The 20,081-nt window shown below is 44.4% G+C and overlaps 1 protein-coding gene across 2 annotated transcripts in view; it reads left to right on the top strand.

Moving 5' to 3' along the window:
• ABHD2 (abhydrolase domain containing 2, acylglycerol lipase) overlaps nucleotides 1–20,081 on the top strand; it is a 102,865-nt gene that overhangs the window by 10,587 nt on the left and 72,197 nt on the right. For both annotated transcript variants that reach the window (XM_081227008.1, XM_081227009.1), the window contains 2 exons: nucleotides 13,314–13,412; nucleotides 15,954–16,153. In XM_081227008.1, coding sequence (XP_081083134.1) covers nucleotides 15,960–16,153 — 194 coding nt within the window. In that variant the 5' untranslated portion in view covers nucleotides 13,314–13,412; nucleotides 15,954–15,959. The remainder of the gene's footprint in view (nucleotides 1–13,313; nucleotides 13,413–15,953; nucleotides 16,154–20,081) is intronic.

The following is a 20,081-nucleotide window of genomic DNA, read 5'->3' as shown; positions in this document are numbered from 1 at the left end:
CCATTGCCAAGGATTGTGTTTGCATTTAAAATTTTCATTTTAATAATAGGACACTCTTTATCATTCCCATTTTAATGGGCAAGGAAACTGAGGTGCAAAGAGGTTAAGAAATTTGCCCAAAGTCATACAACCAGTAAGTGGTAGAGTTGTGATTCAGGCCAGATCTATCTGTCCCCAAAGCCTGTCACCCTACTGTGAGTGGCCTTACTACCCCACCATCCGTGTACACCCACAGGAAGCATCTCAATGAGGTAGAAATCTTTGTAACAAGACTTGTTCTGACCTATTTACATAAACCTGTTTCAGATACCACAGATATTTAAGGTAGGATTTTTCCATTTTTCTTAGATATTAAAAAGGATCCCTATTTTTTAATTTCCACTAACCTCTCAATCTAGGTTAACCTTAGGATTAATTGTACTCAAATTTATATTTTCTGGATCAGATAAGCTCACATCAGTTGGAAAATGCCATAGACAATTTTGTTGCATTGGATGTTTTGGAGTGAAAAGCACAAATCGTGAGTCTTCTAATGGTATTTCAGTATTTATCTGAATGCCAACAGTCAATGGATAGTTTTCTGCCTACCTTCTCTTTGGGCATTTTTCCTTCCTTCTGCTACATAGAACAGCCTGTTTTTGCTTTGAATTCTCTTTCTTTCTTTATTGGTGAGCAGTTTCTGAAGTAGATTTATAACTCTTTGAAACTTTAGATAAACAGGGGAAAAGGTGAAAAGAAATATGGCATTGGACGTGAGCTTCTCTGAGTGATGAAAAGTGGAAAACTTTCACTTCAGTGGATAATTATTTGCCTGAACTTCAAAATGTTCTTTAAAATATCCAAAAGCTACTGACAGCCCAGGTCACACTGAGCTTCTTCTCTTGATCCACAGTAGTATGGCAGTTACTCATAATGGCCCCTACCTCTCAGCCTAATGTAATAATTTCCTCATGAGAAAATTCTGCTCAAGGGATCAGAATGGTGATGCGTTAGGCCTTTCCCACAGGCTCAGTCAATCAATAAATATTTACAGAGTGCCCACCCATGCTCCACACCCTAAATTTAAACTAGTATACAATTTTACACTGAGGATTGACTTAGCAGGGCATAGACTGGAATCCCCAACAGAGATCAAAGGGATATGAATCATCACTTTTATGTGGAAATGAGGCTTGCTGATTTTCTAGTTATGAAAGAGTATTTGCAAAATGTGAAGGGAGGAAACAGGATGATTTTTAGGGCCTGGAGGGGATGGCCTAAAAATGAAGACTCCTGTATAGTTGAGCAGATTGTACGAAAACTACTTAGCTGTCATGGCGGCTTGGGGTGATTTTCACGTGGTGAATGACAATGTTTGTCCAACATCCCACGGGTCAGGTTACACACAGCCAAACAAAGCCTTCTCACACTTACCGAAGCACATCAGTCCCCCATTGGGCCAGCACAGTAGGCTCTACCAAGGTGCCATCTTCCAAGCTGATGTCTGGAATTCCCCCTGGAAGTAAAAACCCTGAAGCTTCCTCCACAGTGACTCACTCCCACTGCTCCCAAACCTGTCCCTCTTGCCCTGCCTGCCACTCTCCTGGCTGCCCAGCATCCTCAGGCCTTGGCTGGCCTGTGAGGCTAGCTTGAGGTCTGCACCCACCCCTCCTTTTTCTCTTCTTCTGTTCCATCCCTTCCCATGGTTCTCCAGCTATCTGAGCCCATCTCCTTCTTCTTTCTGCCTCCTTTGTTTGAATTCCTCTAGTATTTATAGTTGGAACTTCAAGATTTCATTCTGAATTATACATGGATTTGCACTGTTTGCTAATTATTTCCTGGATGCCATGTATTATACTTCTTTCATAGTCCCCACAGAGCTTAGAATGAAGCTGGTGTCTTTGGTACCCGTGAGGAGCAGGGTGGAATGTCAGAAGCAGGATGTAGTTTTGCAAATATCTCCCCCAGTGATATTAACACACTTTTTTGCAGGGGGAGGTCTATCCTCTTCTTTTACAAACCACTGCTTTATCCATGAGGGTGTGGGGCTTCCCTGGTGGTGCAGTGGTTGAGAGTCCGCCTGCCGATGCAGGGGACACGGGTTCGTGCCCTGGTCCGGGAAGATCCCATATGCCGCGGAGCGGCTGGGCCCGTGAGCCATGGCCGCTGAGTCTACACGTCTGGAGCCTGTGCTCCGCAGCAGGAGAGGCCACAGCAGTGAGAGGCCCGCGTACCACAAAAAAAAAAAAAAAAAAAGAGAGAGAGAACACATAACAAATGCTGGAGAGGGTGTGGAGAGAAGGGAGCCCTCGTGCACTGTTGGTGGGAATGTAAATTGGTACAGCCACTATGGAGACAGTATGGAGGTTCCTCATTATTATCAAATTATGAATAGAACTACCATGTAATCCAGCAGTTCCATTCCTGGGTATATATCCAAGGAAAACAAAAACACTAATTAGAAAAGATAAATTACACCCCTATGTTCACTGCAGCACTATTTACAACTGCCAAGATATGGAAGCAACCTAAGTGCCCACCCAGAGATGAATGGATAAAGAAGATGTAGTATATATATACTATATATAGTATGGAATATTACTCAGCCATAATAAAGAATGAAATCTTGCCATTTGCAACAGCATGGATGGACCCAGAGGGTATTATGCTAAGTGAAATAAGTCAGACAAAGACAAATACTGTATGATTTCACTTATTTGTGGAATCTAAAAATACAAAACATAACAAAAATGAACAAACAGAAACAGAGTTAGATACAGAGAACAAACATGTGGTTGCTAGAGGGTGGAAAAAATAGGTGAGGGAGATTAAGAATACAAACTTCCAGTTGCAAAATAAATGAGTCACCAGTATGAAATGTACAACGTGGGGAATATAGTCAATAACTATGTAATATCCTTGTATGGTGACATAGTGTACTAGACTTATGGTGATCATTTTGAAAAGTATGGAAATATTGAATCACTGTGTTGTGTAACAGGAACTAACATAGTGTGGTAGGTCAATTTTACTTCAAAAACGAACGAACAGACAAACTTAGAAAAAGAGATCAGATTTGTGGTTACCAGAGGCAGGGGCTGGGAGGAGGGGAAATTGGATGAAGGTGGGCAAAAGGTACAAACTTCGTTATAAGATAAAAAAGTACTAGGGATGTAATGTACAACATGATAAATATAATGAACACTGCTGTCTGTTATTTATGAAAGTTGTTAAGAGAGTAAATCCTGAGTTCTCATCACAAGGAAAATGATTTTTTTTCTATTTCTTTAATTTTATATCTATATGAGGTGATGGATGTTCACTAAACTTATGTGATAAATTTCATGATGTAAATCAAATCATTAGGCTGTACACCTTAAACTTATACAGTGCTGTAAGTGAAATACATCTCAATAAAACTGGAAGAAAAAAATATAATCTTTGTCATTTGATTATAGCACACAGGCCCTTAGGATAAGTTTCAAAATCCTCAGAGAGGACAAGTGATATGCCCAGAGCTACACAGCACAGCATACTCAGAGGGGAGAATAATTCCAGATACCATTGGAAGCAAGTTGTATGGAGACACAGATGGGATTCCCTCCCTCTTCTGACATCCAGAATCCAGCACGTCTGGGTCCTTCCACTTGGGTTGTGACCTAGAAGTTGGGGACGAGGCTCTGTCTAGCTCTCAGAATCGGCAGGACTGATGGCAGAGGCTGGGTAGGGGCTCCCTGGAGGCCCAGTACTGGGGCTGGCTTGTTCAGCCCCAGAAGGGTGACTATCTCGCATTAATATCCTGTCCTTCATTTTTAGCCTAAGGGCATGAGTGTGAATCAGTCCTTCATATGTATCTGTATTTAGCTGGTGGAGTTTGTCTTCTAGGACTTGAGCACTTGTCACAGTGGAATCCATGTGACCTTTAAGCTTACTACTCCAAGCTAGCAGGAGATACTGTTTCTAGTCACAGTGCCCGAGGTATATAAAACAGAAATAAATAAAGCATGCCTTAAAATGCCATGCGCGCTGCATACCCTTGCCCCTAGAACCTTCTCTCAGTCTCGGAAGGACAGGAAGCCCAGAACCGGAACCTGCTTTCTAGACTGAGCCCTGAGGGGAGCTACTGTTCTCACTACTGGCAAAATTCATCATCAGAGAGCCCAGAACTGAGAGAGGCGAGGGGTGGAGGAGCTCAGCCCTGCCCCTGGCCTTGCGAGTGGGCAGGAGTGTCTCTCCCTGGGGTGGGGGGGCGAGGGGCTTGACCTGTGGGTCTGGTCTCCTCACAGATCTACTTCTTGCTGCCTGTGCAGTGAAAGGCAAGTGTCAGGATTATAAAGGGCTGCCCTTGGTAATGCTCCCATTACAGCTTCCAACGGCACTGTGTGCCGTTCTGGCTCTGGGGCCCTTGGGACACCCCAGAATGCTCAGGAATGGGGACTCCTGATGATTTTTATTTTCTCATTAACTGAAGGTAGCTGTAAGTGCTTTGTTTTGCAGCTCTGGGTGAAACTTTCTTCTCTGTTTTAGTGAGTTCCATGGGGTCAATGATTTTTAGCCAAGGGCCGTGCCTCCCACCCCATCCCCAGTTTCCTCCTTCTGGAAGCTTGTTTGCTGGTGAGATTCCAGCACATGCCCCAGAAGTTTCATCTGTGGAATAAATCTGGAGATGCTCTTCTCTTCAGCTGTATCTATCTCTTAAAAATTCCAGTAAACTGGGCACTTGGGTTTGTTGGGTTCAGGCAAACTGAGATTTTCTTTTGATATTACAGATTTTAATTGCAGTGTATGTCTTTTTAAATTTATTTATTCATTTCTGGCTGCATTGGGTCTTTGTTGCTGCACGTGGGCTTTCTCTAGTTGCAGCGAGCGGGGGCTACTCTTTGCTGCAGTGCGCAGGCTTCTCATTGCGGTGGCTTCTCTTGTTGCGGAGCACGGGCTCTAGGCATGCGGGCTTCAGTAGTTTTGGCTCGCAGGCTCAGTAGTTGTGGCTCGCGGGCTCTAGAGCACAGGCTCAGTAGTTGTGGCGCACAGGCTTAGTTGCTCCGCGGCATGTGGGATCTTCCCGGACCAGGGCTCAAACCCGTGTCCCCTGCATTGCTAGGCGGATTCTTAACCACTGCGCCACCAGGGAAGCCCTAATTGCAGGATATGTTTTTTAGTACAATGTTAGAATTATCAAATCTCTCCATTAAAATGCCTGTCCTATTAGAAAATTCTCTGATCTCCATAGAGGAAACATCTGGCTTAGGATTTTCGGTTTGTTCTCAGGTGTGCATTGAATGGTTTCTTGATGGTAGAGAAAGCAATTTTGCTTGTGATTTTACTAAGTGCTTTTACCCGTTGTCCTCCACTTGAAAGTACTACTCTTTGAGCAAGACTATTTGATAATGAGAGAGGCCAGCTCCCTTTCAGTAATTTAGTAAATGCATGTAAAAGTGCCCAATTAAATGTGCATGCTTAACTGGTGACTCAGTCTCCAGCTCTTTTTAGTTTAGTGACTTTGTTTGTGAAAGTTGTGGGTTAGTAGCCATTCCTGATATTTAAACACGAGGTTCACATTTTCTCTCATAGGGTAACTTTCCTCTTACTAGAAACTTGTAGGACATTTTCTGAAATTTCAGCAGGATGAATGTGTGGCCTTATGACTTTGTGGAAGAATATGGTTAAATAAAACTATTATCACATGAGTGAGTTTGCACAAAAAGGCAATTTCAAGCTCTTAAATTGGAATGCAACTGAGAGTGAGGTTAACCTATATGTATTTAATTATCTGTAAATTCTCTTCTCTTTACCAAACTGTGTGTGACTTAGGACATTCCCTTCACCTCATAGGACCTGATTTGTAAGGGACGTGGGACTAGATCTTGCTTTCAGTCTCCCTGCCACCACCCACATCCCAGGCCCCCAGGGCTGCTCCCTGGTTTGATCTGCTGAGGGAAAGGGTCTGGGTACTTGATGCTTAATGTTCAAAAATTAATTAATTAATCAATCAATCAGTGTCTCTTGGCATCTCTGGAAAACAGGGTTTTGGCCCCGTCATTGCCAGGGCTCTCCATCATTTGGGGCTTGAGGTAGTGGCGGTGGTGAGAGGGGGAATTTCAAAACCCGGTTACCCTGAAGACTCAGCCAACAGGACTATCCCTGGGAGAAGGACACACAGGACTAGAACAGCCTGGCTGTGCTGAGAGGTAGTGCTGTGAGCTGCTGGCAGAGGTGCTCACCCAGGGAATCGAAATCTCACTGTGAGGTCAGAGTGGGGCCCAAAGCGGCCCGGGTTATCAAGGGTACGCAGGTCTGGGTAGACTAGGACATACCTCAGAACCTTCTGGCCGTGCCTCTGACTCTGTCCCAGCCGCGTGGCAGTGAGCACTTAACAAGTGCAGAGAAACAGCTCGGGGGTGGGGGGTGACCGGGCTTTGTCCTAGCAGTCTGCTCTGGGCTTGTTTCTACCCTTCTGTGGAGTTACTTTTTTCTGTGTGTGCAATAGCCCTGATTTCTTTAGTTAAATGGCAGATAAAGGGGGGAGAAACTGGCCCTTTTCCTCCCTGCTTTCTCCCCAAAGGTGTCGTGTTGCCTACATTTTGGGTTGACTACTTTTATCTAAGTTGCCACCAAAAAGGCTGACAGATTGGGATGACGTGAGGTTTTTGTCCGCTACACTACTCATAGGGCCTTCTTGAGGAAGGTAGCCTGCCTGAGGCTTACTATGCTGGCGTAGGGTTCTATTTCAGGGCATTGAAGAGGTTTGCTAGGAGAGCTGGGCCAGACACGAGTGGTTTTACCTGCAGGAAGGAGGTGCAGATGAAGGAACGGTCTCTCTGCGGGAAAGGAGGGGTCCCTTGGCAGGAGAGAGGGTGTGTGTATCGGAAGGAGGGGGTCCAGGCTGTGCACCGCCAGACCCCTTTCAGCACAGAAACGAGAACACACCTTGGAACTGTTAATGGACCTTGGTGATGAACACTTACTATCCAACAATTTATGAGGTCTAACACGGTTCCACGTTAGAAGAATCAAGAGTGTGTCCTGGGATTAATTTTAAACTTGTTGGAGGAGGCCCAAGCAGTGGATCCACTAGTTATTTCATTGTTGATGAGGCCTCTGTGTCAGCTGGGCAAAAGTATCTTTTGTGGTAATTTCTGTCAGATTAGCATTTACTTAGGCAAAATGGAGGAGAGTTTAATGGTGGGGATGGGATGGCTTATATTTGGAGGATGGACACTTACTGTATGTCAAGGATTGTTTTAAAATACTTTCTGTGTATTAACACCTTCAGTTCGCAGAGGAGGCCCAGAGGAGGTAAGAAACTTGCCCGAAGACAAACACCGGAACTGGCGGGCCCAGGATTTGACACGGGGGTTACCTCACTCCAGGGCCTGAACCTAAACATAAGCCTCTTCAACCTGATTGGAATTGGAAGAGAGAAATCCTTTAGGAGTTTGGTTTGGTTTTCCTTGAGGAGTATTTGCCATGGGACCCACGTATGTATTGAAGTTTGCTTGTCAGGTCCTTTGGGTGGCAAGGGAAAGAGGGCCCTCCCCTCCCAGCCCGTGATGTCTCCGTCTCTGGGCTCCCTCACTTTCCTATAACAGGAGAGGAAAGGATGGTCCTGACAGCTGAATCACAGAGGCAAAGAGGCCAAGCTAGTAAACATTTGTGCACAGAATACAATTTGCCTTGTGTTAACAAGTAGCCTGGGAGTATCTTGTTGTTAGCTGATTATTGGTATGTATTGGTTGGAGTTTGTCTGGATAACTTCCGAAAGCATGTGGCAGAGGGTCTCTTCAGCCTCTGAAGAACAGGGGTGTGGAACAGCTGAGTCATGAGAGGTCATTTGGGCTTATTCTGTCACAGTTCTGGAGGCTAGACGTCTAAAATCAGGGGTCAGCAAGGTTCTCAGTGTCAGCCAGGTTCTTGAGGGCTCTGAGGGAAATCTGTTCCCTGTCTCTCTCCTAGCTTCTGGTGGTTGCTGGCAATCCTTGGTGTTCTTGGTTCAGAGATGCATCACCCCAGTCTCTACTTCCATCTTCATATGGTCTCTCCTCTGTGTTCTGTGTCCAAATTTCTCTTTTCTTACAAGGACACCAGTCATGGGGTTAAGGGCCACTCTAACCAGTATGACCCCATCTTAACTTGATTATATCTGCAAAGACCCTATATCCAAACAAGGTCACGTTCACAGGTCCCTGGTGAACATGGATTTTGGGAGAACAGTATTCACGCCATTATACCAGGTAATGAGTCTTTTGTGTTTGAGGGCTCTGCTTGTTTTTTTCTTCACTGTCAGTTTTAGATTTTCAGTGAACATTAATATTCCAAGGCTGAAATCATCACTCACCCATGGAGGTGGAATGAATATGATGGAATTATTGGCATAAATGGCACAGCTGAAAATATAGAACTGTTTAACTTATTTGAAGGAAGAACAAAGGCCCTGAGGGTTGTTAGTTCTTATGAGTTTTACTGTTTAATGGTCCATGAAGTAGTCTGGAAAACAGGGCTATCTTCTGTTACAGAGCACAGAGAGAGTGTTTCCTGTGCTCTTTAGCCAAGGACTGCAATTCTATCCCTAGAATCTCAGAAATTTTGAGCTGAGAGAGACCTTTGGCAACAACATTGACTTCTAATCTAATCCTCTCATTTTACAAATGAGTTCTTTAAGGCCCAGAAAGGTTAAGGGACTTGTTCAAGGTCACCAACTGAGAAGGGGCAGAGCAGGCACGAGGACCCAGGTCTCAGAACCCCCAGACTGGGCGTCTCTCACTGAATCTGTGCCTCCATCTTAAAATACCGCCCTTAGTCATGGGGGAACAGTGAGAAGCCCAGGCCCTCGCACTGGCGGAGATGCCAGTGGAGCCTGTCTTAGAGACTGAGGGCAATACCGAAAGTTCCTTTACTGCTGGGCCTTTGACAGCACCTTGGATTTCTTCGTTAATGTCGAGAAGACAAATGGAATTTTAACTATCATTTACAGCACTTAAATCTCACTCATAAGGAGACTGCGGTGGGAGCAGGGAAGGGTGGAGGAAGTGCTGATCGGGTGCGTGTGAGGTGTGGGTGGGGAGATGTCTCCTTTCCATCTTCCGCATACCTGGCCCTAAGCTGCCTGAAGTGCACTTTAACTGGATTTCACCTGCCCAGAAAGGGAGAAGGGGCACACAAAATAGCGCAATAGAAGCTAAGTTTGTTAGGTCTGGAACAAGTGTAGAATATACATTTTTAGTGGCAGGTCAAACTTAGAAAGAAAGAAGACCATAAAATAAAATGCAGCAAGATAAGTTAAAATGAATATCAAGAGTTTTATTCTACAATTGCCAATTAATTCCTTGTTTAATGTATATCGTGCACACACACACACCACAAAATCTCTCTCACACAGACTTACACACACTTCTTCTAAATCTATACTTCACTAAGGTGCAGTTCTAGTTCTAGCTGCTCCTTAAGTCCTTTCCCCACTTTTTTTTTTCCTGGACTACTTATTCTTGTCCCCAAGTTTCTAAAGTATATGTAGCCCTAACATAAACTTCTTTTCTTTTTCTCCCCAGTTAAAATGATAATTTGACTTAACTGTGGTTCTACACAATGCTTAGTACAGAGCCAGGCACACAGTAGGTCATCAAGTCCTTAAGCCCACTGAAGTTCAAGGAAGGTGGCCCTAGCAACATGCGGTAGAACCGCCTTGCTCCTCAGGACTTCAGCTCAAGGCTCTGTATCTGGACCGTAATAATTAGAAACCTCTCATAGCATTGCCTTCACCGAATCAAATTCAATTTTAAACCCTTGGCATTTTTCAAGCGTTGAGGAAATTAATTCTCTACTGCATTTGCTATTAAAAAAAAGTTGTAAGGGGCTTCCCTTGTGGCGCAGTGGTTGAGAGTCCGCCTGCCGATGCAGGGGACACGGGTTCGTGCCCCGGTCCGGGAAGATCCCACATGCCGCGGAGCGGCTGGGCCCGTGAGCCATGGCCGCTGAGACTGCGCGTCCGGAGCCTGTGCTCCGCAACGGGAGAGGCCACAACAGTGAGAGGCCCGCGTACCGCAAAAAAAAAAAAAAAAAAGTTGTAGGAGGACATTACCTATCACATCACTCAAGGTCCTCTTATGTAAAGTCCCACAGAATTTTTTTTTAATAAATCTGTGCCAGAAGAACCCTGTTTTCTTTGAGTATCTGTCGTGTTCTCTGGAGGTAAGAAGAGTGTACTACGGATTAGCTCTGCATTTTGGAGAAACCATAGGTCTGACTAGGTTTCCCTTTTCCCCCTGGCAGTCAGAAAGCTCAGACACATTCTAGGCTTAGTCGTATGCTTAGTTGTATATCATATATATATATAAATTTATTTTATTTATTTATTTTGGGCTGCATTGGGTCTTCATTGCTGCGCAGCAGCAGGGGCTACTCTTCCTTGCGGTGCAGTGGCTTCTCTTGTTGTGGAGCACCGGCTCTAGGCGTGCGGGCTCAGTAGTTGTGGCACACGGGCTTAGTTGCTCCACGGCATGTGGGGTCTTTCCGGACCAGGGCTCGAACCCGTGTCCCCTGCATTGGCAGGCAGATTCTTAACCATTGCACCACCAGGGAAGTCCCTATTGTATATTTTGACCTAGGTATTTTCCTTGTTCAGAGTCTCTTAATTTCTTTTTAGATTTTGTTAGTTGCTATTTTAAAGCTTTTTTTTTTGTAATAAAAAAAATTTGTAGTCATTATGAATTTTGGAAAAGAAAAAGAAAAATTGCCTGTGCTCTAATAATAACCCAACCAGTGTAGCATCCATAAAGATTTGGGGAGATAGTACTTCCTCCTCTGTCATTAGAAATTACAGACTACAAGAGTCTAGAAATAACAGTGGTTTAAACATGCAAGGGTTTATTCTCTCACATAAGAGAAATCCTGAGGTAGGCAGTCTGGGTCTGACATGGTGGCTCCATGGAATCATCAGGGACCCCAGGTCTCTGTCTTTCTCCTCTGCTGTCCTCTCCATGTGGCTCCTAGAGTGACCTCAAGGTCACTTCACGGCCCAAGATAGCTGTTGGAGTTGCAGCCCTGTCGTCTGCGTTCCAAGGAGGCAGGGAGGGAAAAGGGCAGAAGAAGAGTTAACTCCCTGCCTTTTAAGGAGTCTCCCCAGAAAGCAGAGCAGCCCCGCCAGAACTGGCCAGCATTTAGTCACGTGGACTCGCCTACCTGCCATGGAGCCTGGGATCTGTAGTTAGTTTTTTCTAGCTAGGCGCATTTTCCAGGTTTGTGTTGAAAGAAGAGAGGAGAGACTTCTTGCCGGGAAGCAATCAGCAGTCAGCCACATTTCTGAATCTTTCTCTGTGTAAGTCTATTAAGCATTCTTTTTTTTTCTTTGTGGGGCATGTGGGATCTTAGTTCCCCAACCAGGGATTGAACCCGCGCCCCCTGCAGTGGAAGCACGGAATCTTAACCCCTGGACCACCAGGGAAGTCCTCTATTCAGCATTCTCTTGAAGCTATCTCAAATAGTTTGTGGAAAAGAGTGAAGGTATAAATAAACATCAGTGTAAATATCAATAAATAAAACATACTACATCTTGTTACTTGCTACTCTGCCTTCCCATAATTGTTTTTTATTAATTTAACATTTATACATATACTGATAGTGTTATGTTTTGAATATTCAATCAATATAGACTTATCCAGGGCTAGTAAGGACCTTAGATTTCTGCAAGGGTTGCACATTCAGATGCCTTCAGGGACCATTCAGGTACCAGCAATGATTAAGTAGGCCAGAGGTCATTGTTGAGGACCATGATAGGGAGTGGTGGGAACTGTGGCAACCAGGAGGGAGCATGGCCTATCTAGAGGGGGCAGCCCCGCCCAGCTCCATTTATTGCTGCCATGTGAGAATGCTGGATCAGTGTTGCCAAATCTTCAGATTTTTTTCTCAAGAGAAACCAGAGATCCAGGTTTTTATCTGAAATCTCCTGGTGTTTATAACTTAGCAGCTAATAAATTCATTTTTTAAAAATGCCAGTTAAATGCACTGCCATCCCATGGGTTGCCAGTTTAAGGTCTCTGATCTGGCACATCCCTTGTTTTTTAGTTGGCAGCCGAGCCCTGGAAAGGTCAAGTAGCTTGTGATGTGGCTGGAGACATTGCTCTTTAGTCCCCTCACCAAAAAAGCCTGGTCCTCTGTGGCTAATTTGTCTCAGAATGTGAAGAAATAATAAAAATTTGAAGTTGAACAAGGCTACTCTGAAGGTTAATTGAATCTCCCCTTCAACTGGCTTTCATTTTCTTTTTAAATCATTTTGGTGTGATGGAATCAGAGAAAATTGGGCTTGAATACCAGCTCTACTATTTTACAGCCCCATGAACTTGAGCAAGCTTTTGGTGTCTCATTTGTGTTTTCAGGTACTATCCACTTTCTTTCTTGTTTCTCTCTTTCTTTACTTTTCCTGCTTTCACACAGCAGTGGTTAAAAGCACGCTCTTTGGAGCCTGGTATGAATCTTGTTTTCTCTGCCTACTAGCTGTGTGACCTTGAGCAAGTTACTCAAGTTTTCTATGCCTCAGTTTCATCGTCTGTAAAATGGGGATAATAATAGTAACTACCTCAGACATACAATTAATAGCGTTAGGATGGGTAAAGTATGAAGAGCAGAGCTTGGCACATACATAGTGCTATATAAACACTGGCTGTCCCTCCCCCACCCCTTTCTCTCGTGTGTTTCCTCTGCTGCTTTCGAAGCCACAGATCTTTAGCCCAGTGGGCCTGGCTCTGGTTCCCCATCTCACGGTGAGCACTTTTAGCTCCGGATGGCCCTGAGTAGCCAGCCTCCAGCCCCCAGTATGGAGCAGATCTGGCAGGTGTTACGGCTCCCCACTTATTACTTTCAGTTCTGTTCTCTTTCTGGAACTGTGTTTTTGAGCCCATCTGTGCCCTTTTACTTTTCTCAGCTCATATTTTTCCTGTCGTTGCTGTATACCTGGGAGAGATGGAACAAGTCAACTGCCTGCTGTCTTGACCTAGACCTGGCTAAGTTATTTCATTGGTCACACAGAGATGGTACCTGTCAGGTGTTTCTGAAGATTATGTTACAAGTTAAAGGACAAAAACAGTGTGAGTTTGCATTAGCCAGAGTTTTGAACGCAGCAAATAACTCGTCCTGGAAACCACAGAGAGCCCGTCAGTCTGTGGATTCACAGAGGCTTCACCAGCAGGTCTGTCCAAACAGCCAAGAGTGCATCACATGTGTTAATTAAAGAAATTGTCTTTTTCCCTAAAGACTTTAAATGCAGAAAAACTTAGACTATGCTTATATTTCAGTTAAATTGCTTCTTTCTCAGCCTTTAATAGATCACCATCCGATCTTTTCAGCTTTTAGGTTAAATCGAGTGAGATCTGACCTGACCGGCCCAGCTGTGCAGCTTTTCAAGAACAGTTCATATTCGCAGTAGAGAGGAACAGGTGACATAGGTACGTATTGGCGAGACTCTTATTTTTGCTTCTTCTCTCCACCTTCCCTGACATTAGTAAGTAGTGAGTGGAAGTGGGGACAGAGGGACTTCTTGTACATTTTTAATTCAATAAGTCTGCTCTAGACCAGCCAGGAAACTGGTCAAGCCATCCAATGCATTCCTCTCCTCTCTTTGCAACCAAGGGGACAAGAAGGATATCTGTTTCAGTTCCATATCACCAGCATCATGTCAGAGAAACTGGAATTCCTGCTAGGTTTTGGTTTTGGCCCTTCACTAACTACACTTTAAAAATCCCTATTAAAATTAACACAACATTGTAAATCAACTATATTTCAATAAAATGAATTTTTAAAAAAATCCCTATTAACAAGCTGTGTCTTCTTGGATGTTTGTTTCTCGTCGGTTTGACTGGTATAGGTGGCAGGGCTTTGGAGGGATGAGGGACAGGGACCACAGGTGCAACCCCTGGAGCATCTTTGAGTGCGGTGCTGTGTACTTTTTAGGTCACAGGCCCCTTGAAGAATCTGATCAAATCTGCAGACCCTCTTCCCAGAAAACTTTCAGACACACACACTTTCATGTATAATTTCAGGGAGTTCCTGGACCTTAGAATTCCATAGGGGACCTACAGACCCCAAGTTAAAAGAATCCTTGTTTTAAGGGTTTGAGGAACAGCCTTTGGGGGACATGGCCCTAGGAGTGAGGTGACATGTCCCCAGAGATTAAGTTTTAAGGAAACTGTCAGCTCATAAAAGGTCAAAGGTTGATGCAGCTGAAAAGTATATTCTGAGGTCCAGCCTTGATTCTAAATCATGCCAGATAAATTTTAAAAAATTATTTTCTTGCCCTGATGGTGAGTTAAGGAGCTGGGATCTTTTTTTTTTTTTTAATTGGGGTATAGTTGATTTACAGTGTTGCGTTAGTTTCAGGTGTACAGCAAAGTGATTCAGTTATGCATATACATATATTCATTCTTTTTTAGATTCTTTTCTCATATAGGTTATCACAGAATACTGACTAGAGGTCCCTGTGCTGTACAGTAGGTCCTTGCTGGTTATCTGTGTTATATATAGTGGTGTGTGTGTGTTCATCCCAAGCTTTTGATTTATTCCCACCCCCCCACCCCCGCACTTTTCCCCTTTGGTAACCATCGTTTGTTCTCAATATCTGTAAGTCTGTTTCTGTTTTGTAAATAAGTTCATTTGTTTCTTTTTTTTAATTAGATTCCACATATGAGTGATGTCATATGATAACTTGTGGGATGTTTGATTGCCTTTCCTCACTGAGTTGGAACCCCTGCCAGAGATCGTCTACAGTGTGTTTGCGTTCTGTATTTGCCAAAATCACCTCGATTTTAGAAAAGGGCTTCTGAGACCTCTCTGGCCTGGCTGTAGGTCTCAAATGAGTTCATTCGGTTATGCCCCAAACACGTTTTTGAGAGATTGTTTTGTCCTGCATCTTCTGTCTGCACCGTTGCCCACCAGAGTTCTCATGCTGTTTTTAGCAGAGGCTACTCGAAACCATTCCAGGGGAAGCTGTTGCCATAGCTACCTTGGCTGCCAGAGTTACCATTTTCTCCTTTTTGTTAGCTTGTGGTTTCCCTGATTTTTAAGGTAACAGCTGATGTTCTGTTTTCCTGCCTTGCAGCAAGGAAAAGGATGGAGTTTTGTTGATGTTGATGTTTGGTTTTTTGTTTGGAGTGGTGTGTGTGTGTGTGTGTGTGTGTGTGTTCTGTGTACAAAATAAAGCTACCTGAGAAGATGAAAAGCCAGACATGCATGTACATTTTCCGTACTCCAGTTTTTAATTTTGGTCTAGCAGTTGAATTTGGTCCACTTTTAGCCCAATTTTGGACTAACGGCTATAGTCAGTTGCCTTCGGTCGGGAAAAATGTGGCCAAGTTCCATTTCACACTGCCTACAACTCCCAGGAGCAAGAACCACTGTGACCTGGGCTGAGCCTGAACTTGGCTCCAGCACCAGGGCTGCCTCCAAAGGAGCAGGTGGCTGAATCAGGCCCTTCCTGCTCTGAAAACAGAGGTGAGGCCAGCAGGCAGTACAGCCTCACCTGGTGGCAACAGCAGTCCCATCTCACGTCTCTGTCCGAGACTGTAAACACAGCACCTCACGTGCAGCTGGTGCTCCAGGTGCAGGTTAAGTCTGCAGAGAGATTCAAGGTTGCCTGGTAACAGAAATCAAAGCTCGCCTCCTGGTCCCCCTTGTACCTCTCCGACTGGACTCCTTTCTCCTGCTCTCAACAGGACGCTATTCTCAGCATTTTCCAATTCACTCATCTTAGAAATAAATGTTCATTAGATTAAAAGAAACACCACCCAGCCCAGTTTATTAGTGTTCAGGACTGTTCATGATCTGGGTTGTTGCCAGTCTGTTGGTACTTGTAAGGCACCGATGGGAATCAGCCAGGGTGGGTTCTGCGGACACATCTGGATCGTGACAGGTGATCGCTGGCTTTGTCTCTGTGTGGTGGGCTCCTCCCCTCCCCACGTGCTTCTAAACCTGCCTGTACCCCTGCTCCCCAGATCAAGATGAATGCCATGCTGGAGACCCCCGAGCTCCCGGCCGTGTTTGACGGGGTGAAGCTGGCTGCAGTGGCTGCTGTGCTGTATGTGATCGTCCGGTGTTTGAACCTGAAGAGCCCCACGGCCCCACCTGAACTCTACTTCCAGGACTCGGGGCTCTCATGCTTCCTGCTCAAGTCCTGTCCTCTTCTGACCAAAGAGTGAGTAGACCTCAAACCCACCTGTACACCTGCCTGCTGATCTGTCTTTGCAGTGTTCAAAGAAGAACGTTCTCACAATGTGTCCTCAAGGCATCCATGTAAACTAGTATCATTGGTGTTAAAGTAGCCACCGTCTCAATAGGAGCCTGGCGTTTGAATCCTAGAGGGTAGGAGACAGCCTCAGATCTTTGTTGCCTGGAAACATCCCTTCCTCCACGATGTGGTGTCATCATCCATGACAAGGACTTTGCAGAAAACAGTTGTCATTTTTAGGTAGATACAGAAAGCTTAGACAATATTCTAGCCCTTTATCAAATGCTCTGTTGCCAGTTCTAAGACAGAGAGATCGTCCTGACCCAAAATAATTAATGAGCAAAAAAAGCACAGGCTCATTCATTGGGCACTGTCCCTCTGCCTTATTGAAAAATATACTGAGCATTAACTAAGAGAATCCACTTAAAGAGAGGGTTTTCATTGCAAGTGAACCATATTTCCCTGCAGAAGCCCCAGGTCTGTGTTTTGGGGGTGGCAGGGGTGAGCACTGCTTCTGATAGAGGAAACCGTAGTTGTAAAACAAAGGATATCTGCATTCCACATCACACGTGCTATTTTCAGGAGATGCCTCGTGAAGTCTTCCCCTGTTGATGTCTTCTGAATAACTCCGTCTTCCTGCAGCACTTGGGACAAGCCTCTCACATGAAGCAGTCCTTGCTCTCTGGGGTCTTAGTTCCTTTCTCCTTCCTCATCATTGCTGCTTCACCTTGTTTGTGCCTCTTCAAGCTTAGTCCATTCTGCCAGTTGTGCCTTTCCAGATGGATGCTGCTTGGAGAGCTGTCTTATCCCAGCCGTGTCCCCGGAGCGCCTAACAAAGTTTCTAATACTCAGTGGACAGTAGCAGAAGCTCTTCCCTCTATCCCGGTATAACCTCTCACTGCTTCTGTTGGGTGAATGATTCCCTTCTAAGAGCAGATGGGCAGCAGAGACACCTGAGAGTTTGGGCTCTTGCTTTGTCCTCTTTGGTTATCTAGTTCATTTTCATGTGCTGTTACCCACGGGTGAGCTGTGGGCTGCAGGTGTTTTGGGTGTTTGTGTACAGTTTGCTCGTAGTTGTAACAATAATGCCATGACTCCAAAAAGCTGCTATCAAGTCGAGAGAGACTTATAACTCCGTCATATTGCCTAACACCTGTGGACTGCCATGTACCATATAAATGTCATCATAGTAAATTTGGACCCGCCCCTGCTGAAGGGACTTTACATTACAGTAGGCTCCACAACCATTATCAAGGACGTGGTGTTCTTAGCAAGCAGTGTTTGCATTGAAAACGCTCCTCTCTGAGGAGCGTGCACAGAATCGGTATGTTTTCAAAATTGTCCAGCATTTTTCTTCCATACTTAATTTAGATAATTCACTCATCTGGCAAGGAACATTTGCACCCGATTTCAGATTGAGTGGGACCCAGTTAGACCCAGTTCCCAGGTCTTCTCTTTGTAGAGAGCTTTTGAAAACCAAGATATTAAAAGCCCTACAAGATTATAGGCAGATGAGTACATGTTTCCACCCAGCATTGGTTCCTAAGTAATTAGAGGAAGCCCTGGGAAAGTTGCTCCTGTCCAGGCTCTGGATAAACATCACATAAGGTTTGATTCCACACTAATTGTTAAAAGTGTTTAAAAAAAAAAAAAAAAAGCTGATTTTGGCAGGGTTTTTTTTTAACCTCTTTTCTTGTTTTTCTTTGAAAAATACCCCAGAGACATAAGTCCAACAGTTTTTCTTTGCTTTTTCCCCTTCCTGGCACTCTTTCTCAATGAGCCTATGGAACTGTCCTGGCGCTACGTGACCTCTATTGCGATTGCCCCCACCCTCCCTCCTGGGATGGAAGTGCATCCCTGGTCACCGTCTCCTTGGACCTCGTGGCTCTGGCCACCCTCTCCCACCACCCACTTCATTAACCAGTTGCCACGCTCCTTCCTGGTGAAACCCAAATCAGGGAGAGGTGGAGGTCAGCCTAGGTTAAAGGCAGAGCTGATGCATGTTTAGGACTTAACTATGGTTTGAAGGTGGCTGTGAGAGGACAATTCCCCAGAAACTATGTACTTCCAAGACCTGTCCTGTTGAGCACAGGACCAGCCCTCCTAAAACACGGTGGAACATTACTTAAAACAGCTAAATGCCAAACACCCACATTCTCTGACTTGATCGTGACAAATGACTATTAAAGGGCAAAAGGATTCACTTTTCCCCTCCATCTTTTAACTAGGTTCTTATTTTTTATTTATACTCTTAATTTTGGGAAAAACTATATCCTGTGTTCACGTAGCACATCACCAAATGTCTTCCCGTTACTCTCTCATCCACATTACTGCATTTAAAATTTTGAGTATCTCTCATAGGCATTATGCCATTTAATCCTCTTAACAACTTTGAGGTTGGATTCATTTTTCCTCTCATTTTAAGGATGGGGAAATGAGGAGTAGCAGAGGCGGCGACTGGACCCAAGTCTGTGACCCCAGAGCTGGCTTCCTTCCTATCCACAGGGAGGGGGACAAAAACCTTTCTCAGGGTACAGGTGAGAGAGAGGAAGCCGAGAGCAGTGAGGGGCCAGCCCACGACAAGAGTCTCTAGCAGGACTGGCCCCAGAGTGGCCTTCCGATTCCTGCATGACCCTCTTTCTATTTTAATCAGTGTCAGAAGCCAGTGGCCTTGATGTTCTTTCTCTGTGTGGCGTGTTTGTAACAGCCTTCCATATATTTGAAGCTGAGGGCAGGAAACATATCTGTTATGGGTAAAAATGCTTCTCCTGGGACTTTGAAGATTTTTTTCCCAGAGGAAGCCTGTCTGCAGCCTTCACAAACAATCATCTAGGCTAGAAATGTCAGTTAATTGATTTACAACAAGCTAATGGTGTTAATCAGTAACCCCGACTGAAAGTGGCCAGTTATTATGACTTATGTCCGGAATCAGGACATAGTCTCTTGCTGTTCTGGTGTAGAAAAAAAAGTCGGTGAAAGGTGAACATCGAAAACCTGTTAGGAGAATAGGGATTTTTTTCCCTCCTTTCGGCACTGAAGCATTTAAATCTGTTTTGAGATCACCTATCTGAAGATACATTAGAAGTGAACCTTTTAATGTCTGGAAGAAAACTTTTCTAAGATGGGATGATATGTCTCTTGTTCACTTAGCAACAGATTAATATTTACCTAGCAATTCCTTTTTTTTGTTCTCAAGAAGTGTTTGCTTTCAGTGAAACAAGCAAACTAAAAGCTCAAATCAGTATTATGAGAAAATGTAGATGATGATACAGATCTCTATTTTTCCCGAATAAAAAATTTAATGCATATTCATTTTTTTTAATGGAGAATAAAGTGAAACATACAAAAATCATCTGTAAGTCTCCTCCTCAGAGATTCATATCATTACTACTTTGGTCATCACCCCTGTGGGGTTTTTTCTGCTGCAGATACTCTCCCGCAACAAAATTAGGGGCATATATAGCATTTGGTAACCTGCTTTAACACTTTGTGTTCCCTGGGAACTTCCCTGGTGGTCCAGTGATTAAGAGTCTGCACTTCCAATGCAGTGGGTGCAGGTTCAATACCCTGTGGGGGAACTGAGATCCCACATACCTTGCGGCGCAATCAAAAAATTAAAACAAAACAAAACACTTGGCATACCATGGACATTTATCCACGCTGCTACATATGTTCTAATATTTGATTTTTAACAGCTTCAGAATTATGTCAACCGTTCAGATTTCCTAATGGCCGCTGGCAGCAGTGGTGTAGAGATAAAGGCTTGATTTGAAATGTAGATTAGGATACAAACTGAGATCTTCTAAACTAGCTGCAGAACCCTGGACCAAGTGACAGGCCCTCTGATCCTTGGTTTCCTTGTGTATAAAATGAAACAGTCTTACAAAGCTACTTC

This window comes from Mesoplodon bidens, assembly GCF_964165515.1.
Source record: "Mesoplodon bidens genome assembly, chromosome: 3".
Classification (NCBI taxonomy): Eukaryota; Metazoa; Chordata; class Mammalia; order Artiodactyla; family Ziphiidae; genus Mesoplodon; species Mesoplodon bidens.
The sequence above is the reverse complement of the archived record's forward strand: the minus strand, read 5'-3'. Positions and strand labels throughout refer to the sequence as shown.